At 36.0% G+C, this 21,741-nt stretch overlaps 1 protein-coding gene across 4 annotated transcripts in view; it reads left to right on the forward strand.

Annotated features, from left to right (window-relative positions):
* Positions 1-21,741, forward strand: part of TRAPPC12 (trafficking protein particle complex subunit 12) — a 152,359-nt gene that overhangs the window by 3,568 nt on the left and 127,050 nt on the right. For 3 of the 4 annotated variants that reach the window (XM_074209583.1, XM_074209580.1, XM_074209581.1), the window contains exon 2: positions 15,223-16,464. In XM_074209583.1, the coding sequence (XP_074065684.1) occupies positions 15,229-16,464 (1,236 nt within the window). In that variant the 5' untranslated portion in view covers positions 15,223-15,228. Of the gene's footprint in view, positions 1-4,437; positions 4,483-15,222; positions 16,465-21,741 lie in introns of all 4 variants that reach the window. The other variant, XM_074209582.1, reaches the window with a different exon arrangement.

The following is a 21,741-nucleotide window of genomic DNA, read 5'->3' on the forward strand; positions in this document are numbered from 1 at the left end:
ATAGAATGAGAAGGCATGCATAGCTAACTTGTATTTTGCATTGAGGGAATATCTATTTTAGTGATCACTGTAGTGTTAAGAGTTTAATAGAAATACAGAATTCCACATATGATCCAAGGAGTGACAGCTAAGAAAAATTTTTGTTCCTAAGATGACATTTGCCTTTAAAGAATGGGTAGGAATTTAGTGGGTAGAGAGATTAATCCGAAAATAGAAAGGAAATTTTTGGAGTGAATCTGAAGTTGGGGTGATGATAAATAATTCAGTTTTTTTGGTGCATAGAATACATGGTGGGGTAAAGCCATTAAGGTGGATACCAATTTATGGAAAGTCTTGAATGACAGTTTAAGAAGTCTGAACTTTACTCAACAGACAATAGGGAAGCGTTTTGAGCAGAAGAATGATATAACCAATTGTATGAAGAAAAACAAAGTCTCTCTACTTATAAAGGACTTCAGAAGATATCTTGTGTAAATGGAGATTTTCACAAAATGTCTATCATCCTCTGTTACCAGTGATGTAAGGATATATTGCAGGAGGAAGAGATTGAGTCAGAATGGTGCATTATTATGTTATTGTAGGAGTTTAAGTGGCTTTTGAGAGCCTGTACCAGTAAGGTGTCATTTGAAATAAAAAGAGATGATATAAAAGAAAAATTATGAGAGCTGAAAGACTAGAAACTTGGATATAAGAGTTCAGGAAGAAGAAAGATTTTAATAATTTGAAGTTGTAAGACATGGTGGTGCCACTGACAAGTAGCAAAGTTTCAAAGAAGATAAGGGTGTTTTCTTTTTGTTTGAGGACATTTTTTTAAAGAAATAAGGTCAGTTTTGTACTTATTGAGGTTTGGTTAGTAAAGAAGATAACCTATAGGAAGCTGGGGTGCAGAATGTGGAATGTGGATTAACATTGCATATGTGTCATTCATTTGTACATTCTCTCTGTAAAGGTGATAAAGCTATGGGAGTAAATTAGTTTGCTAATGGAAAGAATGAAGTTTGAGAGAAGAAAGAGGTAAAGATAGAATCTTGGGGGGACATTCACTATGAAAGGCAGGAAAGAGGGAAAGAAACCAGCAATTAAGCAGATAAATAGCAGAAAATGTAGTTTCTTTGAATTCAACAATGTCAAATTCTGTAGCAGGGAGTTTTGTACTGCTCATAAATAAAAACTCAGACCTAAGGACCTGAAAAAAAAATGAAAAAACTTATTAACTCAGCAGTGTGCATACTGAGTCCTGGGTTTCTGTAAGAAGGTCAAGGCAGATGGAGATTGAAAAAGGCAATAGGATTTAGTAATTAGTAGACTAATGGTGACTTTTGAGAGAGAGATGTGTGTTTTTTTAATGACAATTTCTTTTTTTTACTAAATCACATGAAAAAGTTCAAAATTCTATTTTCCTTCCCTCCCCTTCTTGCTTCCTTGAGACAATAAGCAATTTGATATGGGTTATACTTAGATAGTTTTAGCAAACATTTACATATTAATCATTTTGTGCAAGAAAACTCAAACAAAAAAGAAGGAAAGTGAAAAGTATTATGCTTTAGTCTGGATTTAGATAACACCAGTTCGCTGGCAGTGCCTAGCATCTTTCATCATGTGTTCTTTGGAAATGTTTTGGATCATTGTATTGCTGACAATAAGTTATTCACAAATAAGTTATATTTGTCATACAGATTGTCATACTTTTTAATTTTCTCCTGGTTTTGTTTACTTCACTTTATATCAATTATATGTCTTTCCAGGCTTTTCTGATGTCCCACTTCTCATAATTTTTTACAGAACAATAGTACTTCATCATCACATTCAAACACTAAAACTTGTTTAGTTATTCCCCTATTGTGACCATCCCCTTAAATTTCCACTTCTTTGTCAAATTAAAGGGAGATGCTATAAAAATTTTTGTACAAATAGGTTCTTTTCCCCCCTTTTTAAAAATCTCTTTGGGATAAAGACCTCATAGTGGCATTGCTGATCAAAGGTTATTCAATTTTATAGCCCTTTGGGCACAATTCCTAATTGCTTTCTAGAGTGGTTAAACACTCTAGAACAATTCCACCAACAGTACATTAATGTCCTAGATTTCCCACATACCCTCCAACATTTATCATTTTTCTTTTTTTTTGTCACATTAGCCATTCTGATAAGTATAAGATAGTATTTCAGAGTTGTTTTGAACTACATTTCTCTAATCAATAGCGATAGAGCATTTTTTCATGTGACTGTATATAGATTTGATTTCTTCATCTAAAAACTGTCTATCCTTTGACAATTTATTGAGAAATGACTTGTATTCTAAATTTGACATAATTCTCTATACCTTTAGCAGAGGTATAGGCTGTAAAAATTTTCCCCCTAGTTTTCTGTTTTCCTTCTAATTTTCCATGGGTTTGTTTATGCAAAAATTTTTAATTTTATATAATCACGATTATCTATTTCACATTTCATCGGGCTCTCTATATCTTGTTTAATCTTAAAATTTTCCCCTTAACCATAGATTTGACAGGCAAACTTATTTCATTCTCTCCTGATTTACTTATGGTTTCACCTTTGATGTGTAAATCATCTACCCATTTTTGACCTTATCCTTATCTATGCTGTGTGAGATATTGATTTATACCTAGTTTCTACCATACTGTTTTACCAGTTTTACCAGTAGTTTTTGTCAAAAATCAATGTTTGTTCCAAAAGTTTAAATCTTTAGTTTTATCAAACACTAGATTACTGTATTTATTGACTACAATGTATTGGGTACCTAATATATTCTACTGATCCACCACTTTATTTCTTAGCCATTATAGATTGTTTTGCTAATTACTGCTTTGTAATATAGTTTGAATTCCGGAATTTAAATTAAACTACCTTTCCTTCACATTTTTTTATTGATTCCCTTGATATTCTTGACTTTTTGCTTTTCCAGATGAATTTTGTTATTATTTTTTCTAGGTCTATTAAATAGCTTTTTGATAGTTTGATTATACTGAATAATTAGATTAATTTGGGAACAATTGAGAGATTTCATGAGAATAGTAGGGACAGAAATTAGATTGTTAAAAACTCAAAGAGAGAATATGTTATAATGTGGTGATGGAAGTATCATGAGTAAACTCTGAAGAGGTAGAAAAGTACCTACTGGTGTCTGGTTTAGGCAAAAGAATCAAGGGAAAGTTTTTAAACTTGTTAAAAATTCCAAGACTCAGAGTTATTTTTTTTTCATTGAAATTTTATTTTACTTTTCCAATCACATGCAATGGTAGCTTTTCAACATTCATCCATTTGCAAAACGATGAATTCCACAATTTTCTACCACCCCTCCCCTTCCTTTCCTCTCTTCCTCATGGCAAAGAACAGTCTAGTAAAAATTGTACATGTACAATCCTGTTTCACATATTTCCATATTAGACCTGGTGTGAAAGAGGAATTATAACTAAAGGGAAAGAAAAAACCCTTGAAAAAGGAAGGAAAAACATAAAAGAAGTTTTTTTAAAACGCAAACCTAGTGTGCATTCAGACTCCATGTTTTTTCCCCCTCTGATCTGGATGAATGTCCAAAGCAGGTCTCTCAGGATTGTCCTTGATCATCTTTCAATATTGTTTTTAATATGTACAATGTTCTCTTGGTTCTGCTTACTTCACTCAGCATCTTTCTTTCCATGCTTCTTTAAAATCTGACCACTCATGATTTCAGATAGAACAATAGTACTCCATAACATTCATATGTCATAATTTGTTCAACCATTTCCCAATTGATGAACATCCCCTCAAATTCAAATTCTTTGCCAATGTAAAAATAGCTTCTATGAATATTTTTGAAAATGTGAGACTTTTCTTTTTTTGTGATTTCTTTGGGATATAAACCTAGTATTGGTATTGTTGAATCAAAGGGTTTGATCAGTTTGATTGATCTTTGGACAGACTGATCTCCAGAATGACTGGATCAGTTCACAATTTTACTAACACATAGCATTAATGTCCTAATTTTCCCAATCTTCTCCAACATAGATTATTTTCATTTTTTTTTGTCGTCCTAGTTAATCTGACAAGTATGAGTTTGTTACCTCATAATTGTTTTAATTTGCATTACTCTAATAAATATTGATTTGGAGCATTTTTTCATAAGACTATACACACACACATATATATATATATAGAGAGAGAGAGAGAGAGAGAGAGAGAGCGAGAGAGCGCTTACCTGTTCATATCATTTGACTGTTAATTGGGAAATGACTTGTAATTTTATAAATTTGATTCGGTTCTCTATATTTAGAAATGAGTTCATTATCAGAAACACTAACTGTGAAAATTGTTTCCCAGGTTGCAGTTTTCTTTCTAATCTTTGGCTGCATTGGTTTTATTAGTGCAAAAGCTTCTTAATTTAATATAGTCAAAATAATCCATTTCACAATTTAAAATGTTCTCTATTTCTTGTTTGGTCAGGATTATTCTTATGGACATCAGTTTCTGATATACATCGTGTTGTATGTAAGTAACATGTATATAAGTCTAAGATGTTTGATTCTTAGCTTTCCTCTTTGAATTTCTCCATACTCGTGGGATTGTCATACAGCTATTTTCGTAGAAGCCTAGGAGTCCTTTGACTTCTAAATAGTCTTCTGCTTCCCCCAACCTGTTAACTAAAATGTGTTGTATTCTAGCAACATACTCTTAATTCTATTTCCCATCTCTACTACTTTTCATATTCTAAAACTTTAGAAAAATGAAGATCTCTAGAGGAAACCAGATTATCAAATTTTTTTTAAATCAATAAAACTATTTTTACCCACTGTTCCAAGTCAGTAGACCCTCGTTGGTCTATTTGGACTTGTGAACACATATTTCCTTACAGTCCAGAGACCCTTTTCAGTTAACAACTGAGTAAGTTTTGGATAGTTGAGGTTGTCAGAAATTTAGTCATTGAATGAATGTCTCATATTTTTAAAAAAGGGAGAAGATGGTAAAGTATAAAGTTGGAACATTTAGTCATTTTCTAAATACATTCTGAATGTTTTTTTCTTAATTAAAGTCTAATTTCAAGGGTTTGGGTTTTGTTTTTTTTAGGTTTTTTGCAAGGCAAATGGGGTTAAGTGGCTTGCCCAAGGCCATACAGCTAGGTAATTATTAAGTGTCTGAGGCCGGGTTTGAACTCAGGTACTCCTGACTCCAGGGTCGGTGCTTTATCCACTGTGCCACCTAGCTGCCCCTGAAGCCTAATTTCAGAAGTTAAATGGACTGATATTGCAAATCCTATCTTTTCATTTTATAAATAAGGAAAACTGAGACCTGGAGAGGTTAATTGAATTTCCTAATATCATAGAAGTAATAAATAAGTACCAAAGCTGAAATTCAGTGCTAGATGTTAAGATTCCAATCTAATACTCATTCCTCTCTCTGCTATTCCTAGATTGTACATAGCAACCAGAATCTTAAGAGTTAGAGGGGAACCCAGAGACCAATTACTGGTCCAATTCAGATCTGATCAAGAATCCTTGTTCAACATCCCCAACAAATGACCATCTAGCCTTTTTGAAAAGTTCTGATTCTGAAGTGTTTTTTCTTTCCCCTATATGGAGCCTACGTTTACCTTCTACAATTTCCTAGTTCTCCTAATTATTCCTTCTAGAGCCATCTAGAACCAATCAAATCATTTTTCAACATGAAAAACCTTAAAATACTTGTAGACAGTATGATGCCAGAGTCTTTATACAAGGATAAATATTTCCAGTTCCTCCAAAAACTGACACAAATAATTGAGACCTTTAACCATCTGATTTGTCTTCCAGCTTCTCAAACCTGATACCCAGAACTGAAAATAGTATATAGCCTAATGAAGACAGAGTTTAGTAGTCAACAAGCATTTACAAGGGCTACAAAAAAGGGAAAAACAGTTCCTATCCTATATGTTCATTACTATATATATATGTTAAAATAGTCTCAGAGGGAAGGCCCTAGCAGTAAAATAGTCACAAAAAGCCTTCTGCAGAAAAGGGGAGTTTGAGTTGAATCTTGAAGGATGCCAAGCTTTCAGGAAAGGCTAGGGAAATAATATACATGTTAAAAAGTACTAGACATAAGTCACGGAAGAATAGAGTTTGCAGATGGGATATTTGAACACTTCATTTTTTTATGCAAACTAAAAGTGTGTTAACTTTTTTTTGCTATTATATTTGTTGACTCATTAAACTTAGAGACCATTACAAGCACTAAATCTTTTTCAGTGTTTACTAATTTTCCCTCCCTCCACTTTTGCAATTGCAAATTCAACTTGCCTGGAAGACCCAATTTCAAATGTTGTCTAGATTCTTATTAGCCATATGTATGATATGAGAAAGTCATTTCACCTCTGCATAAGTTTTTCCAACTATAAAATAGGGATAATAGGAGCTCCTCCCTCTTATTTTGAGGATCAAATAAAATGTTTATAAAACACATAGTAGATGTTCTTTAGTTCCTTGAAGCATCCACTCCACCCTGACATTCCTTACAATTTGATGCTTAACCATTAATGACTATAGTTAAGTATTCAGCAGCACAAATGATGAATCCCTTGAAACAATTGTACATATTCAAATTTGCATTTTTAAAAATAATAATAAATATATGGTAGTTGGTTTCAACCCAATGAAATTATGTTGAACAAATTAGAATCAAAATATGAATCTGGTTATTCGACTTCTTAAAAATTTATCTAATTATACAATTGTCTTATCCATAATTTTCATTCATGTCTAATTGGCCTGAGCAATTACTTACTAAGAATCACACAGATACTAACTATTTGGTATGATAGTTGAGCCTAAGTTATTGAGGGGGTTTTTTAGGGGTTTTTTTGCAAGGGAGTGGGGTTTGGTGGCTTGCCCAAGGCCACACAGGTAATTATTAAGTGTCTTAGGCCAGATATGAACTTAGGTATTCCTGATTCCAGGGCTAGTGTTCTATCCACTGCGCCACCTAGCCTCCCTGAGCCTAAGTTTTTTAATAAAATTGCATTCCTACAGGCTGCAGGTTGCCTTAGAAAACCACAAATTAGCATTATCTATGTTATACTTTAATTTATTTTGTTTAACATTTCCCATTACATTTTTATCTTGTCCCAGCTGCATCTCTCTCTAGCCTGTCAAGCTCCTATTAAGATCTTGACTCTGTCATCCACTCTGTTAGCTCTCCCAACTTTGTGTCATCTGCACATTTGACATGCATGTTATCTTTATCCGACTTATTTATAAAAATGTTAATAGCACAAGGCCTAGCTTAGATCCCTGGCATACTCCACCAAGCTGACATCAAACCATTAACAACTACCTTTGGAGTGTGGCCATTCATCCAGTTTAGAATCAGTTTAATTGTACTACATTCTAATCCACATCTTTCTTTTCCATAATAAGATGCAATATTTTATTAAATGCTGTGCTAAAATCTAATTAAGACATATTTACTGGTTTAGTAATAATTAAAAAAAAGGTAGGGGGGAATTGTTGGAAATAAGGTTAATCTTGCTCATTCCACAGTCTCCAATAAATAAGAGTTATTCATTAGTACCTGTGAAAGAAGAATGTGTTTCATTGTTTAATTTTTCCTTGTTGGGAACAAACAAGTTTAGTTGTTTGGATTACCCATATAAATGATTATGAACTATTAATCAAAATACATCTTTAAGATTGATAAGAGGTACGTTCTTGTGGCAATAAGGTGCCACAGAAAGAGTTCTGATCTTGGAGTCAGAGATCCTGAACCCAAATCCTGACTTTGCCATTTACTCCTCCTTTAACCTTAATCAGGTCACTTAGCAGCTCTGGGCTTTGGTTTTTTCATCTGAAAAATGAATGGGTTTCCTAGTTGACAATTACAGTGTCCTTGAGAGAAGACACTGATTTATTTAATTTTATTTAATTTTACTTTTTCTTTGTAATTCTATTACTTACTTAACACAGAACATGGAAAATAAATAGTTACTGATTAATTGATATTTAAGGTCCCTTCCTTTTCTACATCTATGATCCATGACCTTGTGGCCTTATGCAAGCAACTGAGCTTGTTTCTTTGATGACCAAATGAGGATTTTGGAATCACATCTTTAAAATCCCTTCTGTTATTAAGTTTGGAAAGACACATGAAGAGGAAATTTAAAGACCAAGGTGTATAGATACTGTCTGTAATACTTTGCCAATTTGGTAATGGAAAATTTTTTTTACCTATGTCAAATTATGAGTTATCTTCTAAAGTTAGCCTGATGCTGTAGAAAGAGAGCAAAATTGAGAGTCTTTCATGACTTCTGATTCCCACTTCCAACATTTCAAGCTTTAAGACTGAAAGCAAGACATTTGCCATCTTTGAACCTCTCTGTCTCATTTATAAAATGGGGATGATAAAACTGATTGTGCCTTCCCTACAATAATATTGTGAAGATCTTATGATATTCTCTGTGTTATATATACAGTTTTATATATATATAATCTATTTTGTAGATTCTTATGTGGATCATTGTATACTATCTCTATCATCACTGCAGATTACTCTTGCTCTGCAACTCATAGTCTTAGATTGTTGCCTGAGAGACCAATTTGTATCAGAGGCAGGAGCTAAATCCAGTTCTTCCTGACATAGAAGGCAACCTAGATCCACCAAGCCATACTGCCTTTCACCTAAAACATTTAGGAATATTCATCATGATTTCAGAAGTAATAGAGAAAATCTGAAAGTATGTATGTAATCTTACTAGGCATGAAACGTTGTTAGAAAACACAAGGTAGGATAAAAAATGAAATCTACAATCAGCTAACCTGAGTGTGAATCCTGACTTTACTATTTATTACCATATAAGCTTAGATAAATCATAGTCTTTCTGGACCTTAGTTTTTCAACTGTCAAATGAGATTAGACTAAACTCCCTTCTAGCCTAAACTGCTCTGATATTATGTTCAATGAATGTTTGCTATATTTACAACTTATAATGATAGGGACTTGAATATGAATATAATGAATATGTATGTGAGAGCTTATGTAAGATTATTCGGTTAACATTTCTGATGGGTTTCACTTTCCCTTAGACTTGAAATTAGCATTAATGCTAGAAAATTTCAGACTGGTCCTATTTGTCTCAGTTTTTCTTCCAATCTGACTTCTGTGTGTTTTTAAAAAAATAATACATTTACTCACTTTTTTGGTTTCTATCACTCCTCTTTGCCCCTGCCTTACTTAACAATGCTGGGGAGAGGTGGACAGTCTTTGTAGCAGATAAGTATAGTCAAGTAAAAATAATCCATAGAGATAATATGTTTAGCATGGTTTTATATGTGTGTGTGTGTGTGTGTATGTATATATATTTATGTGTGTATATATATCTTATATTAGATTACTTTCTCCAGTATATGTTATTCCAGGTCTTCCTGTCCTTTCATGTTGAGGTTGATAGGCCCTATGTGAGTCTGTTTGTGTTTCTTTTGTATTTGAATTGTTTTCTTTTTGCTGCTTGCAATATTCTCTCCTTTATTTGAGAGTTCTGGGATTTGGCTATAATAGCCCTTAGAAGTTTTTATCCTGGGATCTCTTTCTGGAGCAGTTCTCTGGATTCTTTCTATGGTTATATTGTCTTCTTGGTTTAGTAGATTTGGACAGTTTTCCCTTATAATTTCCTGCATGATGTTTTTCAGATTGTTTTTTTGATCTAGTCTTTCTAGTAGGCCAGTGACTCATAGATTGTCTCTCCTGGATCTATTTTCTACGTTATTCATTTTTCCTAAAAGGTACTTTACATTTTCTTCAGTTTTTTCAACCTCTTTATTTTGTTTGATATCTTACAGTCTTGTAGATTGATTGGTTTCTATTTGTTCAGGTCTAATTTTTAGGGGTTTTTCCCCCTTCAGTTAGCTTTTGTGTTTCCTTTTCCAATTGGTAATTTTTACTTTTTTTTTAAAAGACAAGAACAAGGATTTTATTGGTATAAGTCACTCTATTACATCACCTTTTTTTTGTTTTTTTTTAATTTCTTTAAATTTCTTTATTTATTTTTATTGTCATTTTGTACAAATGTTTTTCTTTACATTAATAAAATATACTTGTTTACAAGTAAACAAAATACCCCTCCCCCCATGAATATAGATAGACTTGCTTGGGCGAAAAAGTAAAGGGGAGAGAAAAAAATTAAAATTAAAAAATAATAGTAATAATTGTAGGTATGGCCAGGTGGCGCAATGGATGAAGCACCAGCCCTGGAGCCACGAGCACCCGAGTCCATATCCAGCCTCGTAAACCCAATAATCACCCAGCCATGTGACATGCAAGCCACCCGAATCCCCACTGCCCTGCAAAAACCAAAAAGAAGAAGAAAAAAAAAGACCCAAAATAAAATAAAATAGTAATAATAGTAGTGGTGGCTGGGTGGCAGACAGAGCATTGGCCCTTGAGCCAGGAGCACCTGGGTCCGGATCCGGCCCCAGACACCCTGCTCTGTGGCCCCAGGCAGGCCATCCAGCCCCACTTGCCCTGCACCCTCCCCCAAATAATAATAACAAAAAATGTGCTTCAGTCTATGTTCCAACACCATCAACTCTGTCGTGGGTGGATCACATTCTTTATGATAAGTCCATCACAAAAGTTACTTCCATATTTTTCCAACTTTGCCATTGCTGATCGCAGCTCCCTCCTTTCTTATTTCTCCACTACCATGTACTATATTTTCTCTCTCCTTTCACTCTGACTCTGCTGTAGGGTCGCTGAGTGGCACAGCAGACAGATCCCTGGTCCTGGGGCCAAGAAGCCCTGAGCCCCCATACCACCCCTTAGGCCCAGCATCCACCTGATCCTATGGTCCTGGACAGAACTTCCAATCCCAGTCCCTTGCAAGAAGTAAAAAAGAAAATGTGTTATATCTGACCGCTCTCCCCCCATGGTCCATCCTCTCCTCCTTTATTCACATCCCCACACCTTTCCCCTGCTCCCCCCTCCTTCTTACTCCAGATGTCTATACCCCATTGAGTATATTTGCTGTTTCCTCTCCTAGCCACCTCTGATGAGAGCAAAGGTTACCTCATTCCCCCTTGCCCCCCCTTCCATATCATTGCAATAGCTCATTATAATAAAAAAACAATGTTATTATGTGAAATATCTTGGATTATTCCCCCTCTCCTTTTTCTTTCTCCCATTTCATTTCCCTTTTTTTCCTATTGACTACATTTTTACACCATATTTTATCTTTGAATTCAGCTTTCTCCTGTGCTTCAACTATAAAAGCTCCCTCTACCTGCTCTATTAACTGAGATGGTTCATATGAATATTATCAGTATCATTTTTCTATACATGCAGTTCATCCTCATTAAGTCCCTCATATTTACCCCCTCTCCTCCAATCTCCATGCTTCACCTGAGTCCTGTATCTGAAGATCAAACCTTCTGTTCAGCTCTGGCCATTCCAAAAGGAACCTTTGAAATTCCCCTGGTTCATTGAAAGGGCATCTTTTTCCCTGGAAGAGGACATTCAGCCTTGCTGGGTATTTCATTCTTGGCTGCATTCTAAGCTCTTTTGCCTTCCTGTATATTATATTCCAAGCCCTACAAGCTTCCAGTGTAGCTGCTGCTAAATCCTGTGTGATCCTGACTGCAGCTCCACGATATTTGAACTGTGTTCTTCTGGATGCTCATAATATTTTCTCTTTGACTTGGGAGTTCTGGAACTTGGCTATAATATTCCTGGGGGTTGGTTTTTTGGGATCTCTTTCTCGGGGGGATTGGTGGATTCTCTCCATTTCTATTTTGCCCTCTGCTTCTAGAATATCAGGGCAATTTTCCTGTAGTAATTCTTTGAAAATGATGTCAAGGCTCTTTTCCTGATCGTGACTTTCAGGTATTCCAATAATTTTCAAATTATCTTTCCTAAGTCTGTTTTCCATATCAGTTGTTTTTTCAATGAGATATTTCACATTTTCTTCTAATTTTTCATTTTTTTGGTTTTTGAAGTATTGATTCCTGATTTCTGGTAAATTCATCGATCTTCCTGAATTCTATTCTTTGTCTGAAGGATTTGTTCTCCTCAGAGAGTTTTCTTATCTCTTTTTCCATCTGGCCAATTTTGCTTTTTAAAGCATTCTTCTCCTCAATAACTTTTTGAACTGTTTTATCCATTTGACCTAAGCTGGTTTTTAGCATGCTATTTTCTTCAGCATTTTTTTGGATTTCTTGACTAAGCTGCTAACTTCATTTTCATGTTTTTCCTGCATCTCTCTCCTTTCTTTTCCCAGTTTTTCTTCTAACTCCCTCATTTGATTTTCAAAGTCTTTTTTGAGCTCTATCATAGCCTGAGCCCAATTTCTGTTTTTCTTGGAGTCTTTAGATGCAGGAGCTTGTGCTTCCTCATCTTCAGACTGAGTATTTTGATCCTTCTTGGGCTCATCTGCAAAATATTTCTCAATGGTGTTCCTCTTGTTTCTCTGCTTGCTCATTTTCCCAGCTTGAGCCTGGTTTTGGGGTGCTTCCTGAGCTTTTGGGACACTCCCACAAGGGTCTCAGTGTGTGAGGTTCTGTCCTCCCTCCTGGTCTGTGAATGACCATAAGCGCCCCCCTCTGCCATGGGGCCGAGGTGGGGGGGGGGGGCCTAGACTGGGATCAGGATCTGAATGTGGTCAGAGCCCCAGAGTCCTGTTCCAGGGGCAGAGGACAGAGCTCTGCAGTCTCTCTTCACTTCCCTCCCTCAGCTCAATGGGCTCATGCCCTGGGGGCTCCTACTTACTGGCTCCGCCTGCTTCTGTTTCTGGGTCTGGGCTGTGGAAAGACCAAGCTGCTGGGTGTGTGCCCTGAGGGCTAGGCTCCAAGTGCACGCTCTGGCAGAAGTCCCTGCTGTTCCCCCACTTTGTGCCCGGTGCTCCCCAGGGTGCACCTCAGAGACTCCCCCGCTGCTGTGAGCCGGGGCTCCCAGTGCTCTGGGGCTGCCTCCAGGAGGCTGAACTTCTTTGGCTCTGGCAGCCGCCCCTCCGACCCCAGGGAGCAGAGCCTTTCTGCTCTTTTCCAGGTTACCTTGAGTAGGAGAACTGCCTCACTGGGTCCCTTGGTGGATTCTGTCTCTCGAAAGTTTAGTTAGAGTCCTTAGTTTATGAGTTTTTATTAGAGAGCTCCTAAGACTCGATCCCTTCATGTTGCCATCTTGGCTCCGCCTCTCGGTAATTTTTACTTTTAATAGTTGATTTTTTTGGTCAATTTTTCATAATTTTCTTGTATGACTCTCATTTCTTTTTTTGTCCCATTTTTCTTCTTCCTCTCTTTTTTGGTTTTTAAATATTTTTAAAGCTCTTCATTGAGCTTTTGTATTTGAGTTGAATTTACAGACTATTGTGATTCTTCTCCTGATTTTCACTGCTTTCTTCTTCAGACATGGCATTGCTGTCAATCTTTGCCTGTAAAATAGTTTTCTATAGTGAGCACTCTTAGCTTTTTTACTCTTCTTTGTTGTTTTAGCTCTGCTCCTGGGGTACAAGGATTAAAGATCCAAGTTGGTTTTTTTTTTTCTGGGGCCTGGGTCTGATCCCTACATTTTTGTATTGCCTATGCAGTCTAGGCCTTGCCTTTGCAAAGGTTTTTTTTTTTTTTCCCCTCTGTTATGTTCAAGTTCTGACTTAGCAGCTATTTGTTCCTGACCCAGTCCTGTTTTTTATCCTGGTGTTTTTAGAGTTCAGACTTTGCTTGGGGTTGGAATCCTCACTGCTGGCTTGCTATCTAGCTCCCAGGATCTCTGCTGTTGTTACAGAGTTGGGACCTTGATCTCACTGTGGCTAAAAGCCTCTTGCTGTCTTTCCCCACTCTCCTGCTTCCTGGACTTTATTTCCCCTTTACCTCCAAAGGAACAGACCTTCACTGAAGATCCTCCATGATGTCTACAGTTGAAAAACCTCATTGAATCTTCTCTTTTTCTTGTTGAGATCTGTAGTTTGAATGTTAGTGTAGAAGCTTCATTTATCTTTGGTAGGGAAAATCTCCAGGAGCATGTTAGTTTCACACTGCCATCTTGACTCTGCCCTGGAAGACTCAAACACTTTTATTAGCTGTGTGACCTTGGGCGAGTCACTTAACCCTGATTGCCTCACAACCAAGTCTCTTTTCAGTCATTCTGATTCATATCTGGTCATTGGATCCAGCTGGCTCTGGAGGAGAAAGTGAGACTGGTGACTTATCACAGCACCTCTCACTCAGATTCAGTTCATGTGCATGTCATGGTACCATCTCCCTGATAACATGGTCTTCTTTGAGAAATGATAAAACATTATGCCTAAAATGCACTTCTTCCTCACACATAGAATTCCTCCCTTCTTTCAAGTCTCATTTCAAACACTCCCCTCTATTGCAGGCCTTTTCCTCATGTTCCTAGGTACTTGTCCTCTTTGCCAAACTACCTTGTATTTATTTTAGAAAGTTATTTTTGTATGTATTGATTCCTCCAGTAGATTATAAGACCCTTGGAAGTAAAGGTTATTTCATTTTTTGTCTTACATACTTAATTGCTGATGATTGATAATGCAGACTGAACTACATGTATTTTAGATATTTGTTTTGCTCATCTCTTCACACCTCTCACTTTGTATTCCTCTTATATTATGGCAAGCCCTCTTCCTGTCACTATACAACTAATCATAATCTACCATTCTTCAAATCTTAGTCCTAATCCTTTCTTCTCCCTTTCAAATTCTCTCTGAAATGTGATCTCTTAGCTTACAAGATTGCTTGGTTTTCAAACTTTGAAGTTTTATCACTGCTATATAATGTAGGATTTGTTTTTATTTAGAGTTTCATATTTTTAATTTCACATATATCCCTGACTCCTTCAAGACTCTATCTTCCTTGCCCCCAACAACTGACAAAATATCTTGCAAATAGGTTCTTAAAAAAAATTGTTTGTTTGATATCTGAGGATCATCTAACTGAATATGAAACTTTTATTCTATTGACATTTTGCAACTACTCCACATTTTGACACCTTCTGAGGATAACATAGGACCTATAACATATAAATCTATAACATTTTTCCCCACTCCCCCACAGAAAGCAATCTGTCAGTCTTTACTTTGTTTCCATATAACATATAATTTTGCAGTCTCTTGAAAGCATAATGCCTTGCCAAAGTTATCTTTATTGATTAAAAACTGATTTTTAAATACCTCTGTACCAAATATTTGTAGGTTAAAACTGTACTTGCTGACTTTAAATTATATTGACACTTAATTCATAAAATTACTTTTTTTTTAAGGAAACAATGGAACATGTAGAAGATTCTGACCAGAATATAAAGGAAGAATCACTTCCAGGTGAAGCAGAAGGTAGAAATGTAATTCAGCATGTAACTCAGGAAGAACAAGAACAAGGACAACTCCTTTTTCATGAAGAAACCATTGATCTTGGTGGAGATGAATATGGGTGTGAAGAGAATGAAACTGCCTCAGAGGATTCAAATAACTTCATAGATAAACTTAATGAACACATGATGGAAAGTGTGATTATTTCTGATTCTCCCAACAACAGTGAAGATGATGCAGGTGAACTTGGTTGCATGCAGGACATTGTGGAGCCTATAGAAGACAAAAGTGATCACAGCTTGGAACAAGTACTAGATAAAGAAGAGATGGTCACACTGAGTAATGATAGTGAAACTGATCATGACGATACACCTAGAGACATTTCTGACATGACAAGTGACAGCAGAGCATCTTTGAAAGAAGAGTTGACTCAAGAAGAAACAAAAGATGAGCCCCTGTTTGAAAATGAAGGGACAATTGACTCAGCTCCAAATGATGATAGAACTAACCCAGAGGAGCAGATATCAGAAATCTCTTCCAGTCAGTCTTCTAAAGATGATCCTATTCCTGTGTGTACCATTTTTAGCCAATCAAATCAAGCTAATTCTCAGCCTCAGTTGTTCCTTCATGATGGCTTTGAACCTCAAATGGTGAAATCTCCCAGTTTTAGCAGTGCAAGTGAAACTTCTGCCAAAACCCCACCACAGGTAGTTCAGCCAAGTCCTAGCCTGAGCAAATTTTTTGGAGATACTGGTAATACTAATTCCTTGGCTTCTGATTTTTTTGATTCATTTACTACCTCCACTTTTATTTCTGTTAGTAATCCTAATGCAGGCACTTCAGTACCAGAAAAACTCTCCTCACTCTCTACCCCAGTGGGAGAGAGTTCTCCTGATTCTGCTGATCCTTCTTACTCCATGGGGATTGAAAGATCAGAATCTGGTGTTTCTACAGCATCTCTAGAAACTTCTCAGTCTCCAAAGCCATTCTCACAGATCCAGGCTGTGTTTGCAGGGAGTGATGACCCCTTTGCCACAGCCCTGAACATGAGTGAAATAGATCGAAGAAATGATGCCTGGCTTCCCAGTGAGGAAACAAGAAATGTTTTGATTTCTGTAGCAACTCAACAGTATAGCACTGTATTCATAGACAAGGAGAATCTCACCATGCCAGGCTTAAAATTTGACAATATTCAGGTAAGAGTTGACTATCAGAAAAATTTAATTATGCTAATAGAAGCTTTTGCTAGTGGCAAATCTTATGTGCCTCATCAGATTTATTAGCACTTCTCAGTCACACTCTCTATTGCAAAGTTCATACTCAGAGCTAATCTAGTTTGGTAGGATTGATTTGATCTGCTAGCATATCCTCAAATGGTTAATATTCCCTTCAAATTGCAATGAGGCCTTAGAGTAGTCCTTTTAGCCTGAGCTATTCCAGATCAGCATTTCTTGGCTGCATGAGTATTTTTCATGCCCAAAGTATTCTGTAGCTAAATTAGTTTGAGCTAAAAAATTATTTCATATCTAATTATTTAATTGATTTTGAAATATGAACAAGAAGTTTATAACAGGGAAAAATGAGTAATGGTGAAAAATTCATTTAATTGTAATTAGATTTATTGAAGCTGCTTTTAGGATACTTTTAGGATACTGGCCTTCAGTATCCTATAGGATACGACTTATAGAATATTCATCCATGGTGAAATGCCTTGACATTTATACCAAGATACCTTAAAGACAAGTAGTTTTTTAGCCTTAATTCTCATAGACCCTAGTACCTGTTTAGATTAAGAGCTATGAGACTCTAGCCATACCCTGCAAGTTCTCCATTTTAAGTCTCCAAGACCTTGTAAGAATGAGTTCTGAAATTTGAATTTGTATGCACTCCAATTGGAGCTTCAACACTTAGTACTTTCAGGATGAAGGGCAAGTCATAATGCTTTGAGACAGATCCTCCTCTTCTGAAAAATAAGAATAATGGTACCAATAGGACTGCTGCACAGACTAGAATGAAATAATATGTCTTTTTTTTTCAGAACTTAAAAATGTTATATTAAATGTCAACTGTCATTGCTATCCTTGACTCAAAATAGAAAAGTCAAGGAAGTCAGGGAAGTAACTACATTTACAGTTGAATTGATTAGACAGGTTCTTGAGTCCTGTTGGTATTCATTATTCTACAGAGGAATGTACAGTAAACCTCAAGTATTCAGAATGTTCTGGAGATGATATATTCTGAGAGAATTAATTTTCTAGGTAACTGAAGCATGGGATATTACCTTTCCTATACTCTCTAAAACATTTTATTTTGAGCAGTTTTGATAGAAATCTTTCTAAAATATGTTGACTATTATGGACCTTTGTTATTTACAAAATACTTTCTTCACAACAAATATAATTTAATTTTGTTTCTCAGGAGCTATCATTATGAATCTCAGTCATTGTGCTTTGTTTTGTGGTTAGATTTCCCAAGGCTGCCAAGCATTTTTATTGTGTGCTTCTTCTCTTTTTTCCTCTTGCAATGATTTTTAGTCTTTGCTGTCCTTTTTTTGTTATTGTTTTGCCTTCCACTTGTACTTTCCCCACCTTGTTATAATTTCTTGTCAGTCATCTCTTCTATTTGCTTTCCTTAAGTTGTAACTTAAGGCAGAACAGAAGTTTGCCAAGGGATAACTAAACATTAGAATTCTCTATCAAATTAAGGTAGACAGAAAATAAATGTATTTCCACTCCTTTCCTACTAAATAGAATGTATAGACACTTTGCAATGGTGGTTTATGACTTCTGTGTGTGCTTTCAATTGGTCTTATTCTTGGATAAGTAAGATATTTTATCAATCTCCCATTAAGCTAAGATAATACCTTTCCTTTATTCAGAATCTAGTCATGAGGGAATTGAATTGAATTTTTGTTTCCTTCAAGTCCTAACATAGCATCTTGTTTTGCTTTTGCAAATCCAAGTGATTGCTTGAGAAACAGTCTGGTACATAGAATTTTACAGAGAACTTTTCCCAAAATAATATCTTCCTTTTACATATAATGAATGTGCTAGATTAGCAAATGTTTGCTCATGTAGCCTGTGGTCCAGCAGTTAGAAAACTGCTCTGCATAAGCATTTTCTTCTTTCCTAGGTAAAAAAAAAAAAAAAAACAACAAAACTTTTAAGATACCTTGAATCAAAATAAGTTTACAACCTTAAACATTTAAGATTCAACAAAAATTTTAAAAACTTTCCATGACTCCATTTTTGTGAAACCTATCCAAAAAATTATCACAGTTTAAAAGTAGCTTATTTTTTTAAAAAAATTTAATTTTATTTAATTAAGGCAATGGGGTTTAAATGACTTGCAAAGGTCACACAATCTGGATTATGAACTATTTGGGTTCCACATGCATGTCCATTTCTCTTGTAATAAACCTAATTTTCACATAACTTTCATGAAGTTTTGATTACCTGTTAACATAAGTCTCTAAGCTAGTTGCCACTGAACTTCCCCTCTGAGGCTTGCCAGTAATTTCATTGGGATGAAAAGTATGGATGATGGTGGCATTTATTCTTTTACTCTAATCAGAAACCATGATCCTCTTGCTCTTTACTGTTGGTGGTGTAGTTTAGTTTTAGGTTGAGCAGACTCAGTGACCCAAGTTATGGGAATCAGGTAAGTTTATGCTTGAGCAAAGGATTAACTTTTTGAATGAGGCCAAGTTCTAGGAAAAACTAGCAAGTGAGCAGAGATAGAAAAAAACACTTTTAAAGGGAAAGGCAAGAGAGGGGAGAATGAGCTGTGAGGAATTGGGGAGCTCTTAGGAGGGATGCTTCTGTACAAGTGTGGCTTAGAAATTCATGGCAGAAATAGTCAAGGATAGTCTGCTTGTTATTTGAGTAACATTGTCATCTCAACATTACTTGTGCGCTTCAGTGGGTCAGATAGTTTCTGGTTCATGTCTGGGGCATGACAACTTTGACATAATGTATAGGATATATAGGGTACATTATATGGGTAAGTTTCTGGTCAGCTATAGGATAGGGAAATAGTTGTTATCACTATAAGGATATTGATACAAAATAACAAGTTTTTCCAGAGATGTCAGAAAAACACAACATTACACAAGATAGCATGTGGAGGGGAAAAAGTCAGCGTAGAAAAAGTGCAAGTTAACTATTTGTTTTCTGCCTAGTATTTCCCCCACATCATGGGGACTTTAGGATTCCTGATAATATCTCCTGGGAAGGCGGTTAAGAGAAAATTTTTGAAAAATGCTCCTCCCCAAAGTTTGGGATCCATCATGAATGAACTCTGACAAACTGACAGAATAATAGTGCTCGAAGAAACCTTAGAGGTCTTCAGATCCAAGGTTTTCTGTTCACTTCAGCCAACATTTATTATATCCACTCCTCACAAGGCTCAGTTTGAAGCTTGTCCAGAGAGTTAAATGAATTGTCTAAAGGTCACCCAACATGGTAGCAGCATGTCTGAATAAATAGGATAGACTTTTGAACTCAATCAGGAAGCCCTGCTTTCAAGTCATACTTGCTACATGCCCACAAACTCTCATCTATAAATTACTCATCTGCATCAATGGAAAACATTTCCATACTGAGAGATCAATACAATAGAGAAGTCAGAAGTCTATGCTCCTTTTCCCCCCATCCTAAAAAAAGAAAAAAAGAAGATCATAATTAGAATCCAAACTCTTTAGTGTTTATTTAGATTCTCTCCTGCCTTTTTTTCATCAATTCATTTACATATAGATATAAATAACTTTCAAAACTTAAAAATATTCACTGGACATGGGAATCATTTTAATAAAAAATTAAACCTCAAGCCAAATTGGAAAGATGACAATGTTATAATTGTAGACTTAGCAAGTAAGTGGGGCAGAGAGCACTTTCTCAGAGAACTAAAATTTATACCAATTAGTCATTTAGTTAGCATTTATTAAGTGCATAGTGTATTCCAGGCATACTCAGGGCAGAGTATACAAAGAAAGGAAAAAAAGAAATCCATGCTATCAAGGAGCTAACAGTCTAATAGGAAAGACAGCATTCAAGTAACTGTACCTTGTGTATTTTTGCCCACATACACACAAGATAAATTGAGGAGTCTCAGAGGGAAGTGCTAGGAGGGCTGGAAAAGGTTTCTTACAGGAGGTAGAACTTGAGCTGAAACTTGAAGGAAACCAAGGAACAAATCAGGTGGTACAGACAAGCAAGGAGAGCATTAAATCAGTGAAAATGTTTGGAGTTAGGGACAAAGTGGCAGATCTGTGAATGGAAAGTGAATGGAAAGAGCTCTGGACTGGCTATGGAAATGGACATTCTAGTGCTAACAGTAATTAGTTATGTAAATTTAAATAAATTAGTTACTTCTTCTGAGTTTCAATTTAAAATAGTAGGGTTGAATCTTAGAATCTCTAAATCCCTTTGATATCTAAAAAATGCTATTTCACAAAACTGTTCCCACCCAGCTGTTTTGAGGAATTCCCCTCCTTTGACAGGTGAAGTAACTCAGGCCCAAATAGGTTAAAGTGAATTTCTCAAGATCACACAAATAATTAATAATAGAGCCAAAATTCTATTTCAGATCTTTTGATTTCTAATCTAGTGGGCTTTTTCCTATCTCACAAAATATAGATACTATGTATAATAATATATACTTTTATAAACATGAGGCATTAGTAGTATCTTTTATTATCATAGTACATACAAGATGCCCATAAACTTGCAAATAGCTTGTACTCTCAAAGTTTATTTGCAAATCATTTATTTGGGACAATGTCTTTTCCCCTGTAGAGGAAACAAGTTTCCCAAGTTGGGCCATCATACCCATCCCTCCTCTTCCCTAAAGCCTATACCCACCTTCTCTGTTTCTGAAAATAGAATATTTCAGTCTTCCAAATCCTTTGGATTCTCAATCTAGAAGTCAGCCTTGACTCTTGATTCTCAACTCTTGTATCCAGTAGGTTGCCAAGGCTTGTTGATGTCAACTTTGAAGTGCCTCATATGCTCCTTTCTCTTCTCTAAGTCTGCCACCTCTCTAGTGCAGGCCCTTTATCACCTCACACATGGATTATTTCAGCAGCCTACTTTAAGGTCTTTACACTCTATTTCATTTTCCATTTAGCTAGTAAGTGATTTTCCCAAAGGGCAGGTCTAGTCTTGTCACCCCTTCTGTACAGGTAACTCCAGTGACTCCCTATTGCCTCTAAGATTAAATACAGAATGCGCTGTTTGACATTCAAAGCCCTCGATAACATAGCTTCTTCCCACTTTTCCTCTTCTTATACCTTGTACCCTGATACATTCTCTTCAATCCAGTGATACCGACCTTATGACTGAGCCATTCCATGCTCCCATCTCTCCGATCAAGGCATTTTTGTCTGGCTATACCTCAGGCCTCTTCCTCCTCTGCTTTGCCAACTGTTCTCTCTCATCCTTTAAGGTTCTACAAAATTTCATCGTTTATGGAAA

This window comes from Macrotis lagotis, chromosome 1, assembly GCF_037893015.1.
Source record: "Macrotis lagotis isolate mMagLag1 chromosome 1, bilby.v1.9.chrom.fasta, whole genome shotgun sequence".
NCBI lineage: Eukaryota > Metazoa > Chordata > Mammalia > Peramelemorphia > Peramelidae > Macrotis > Macrotis lagotis.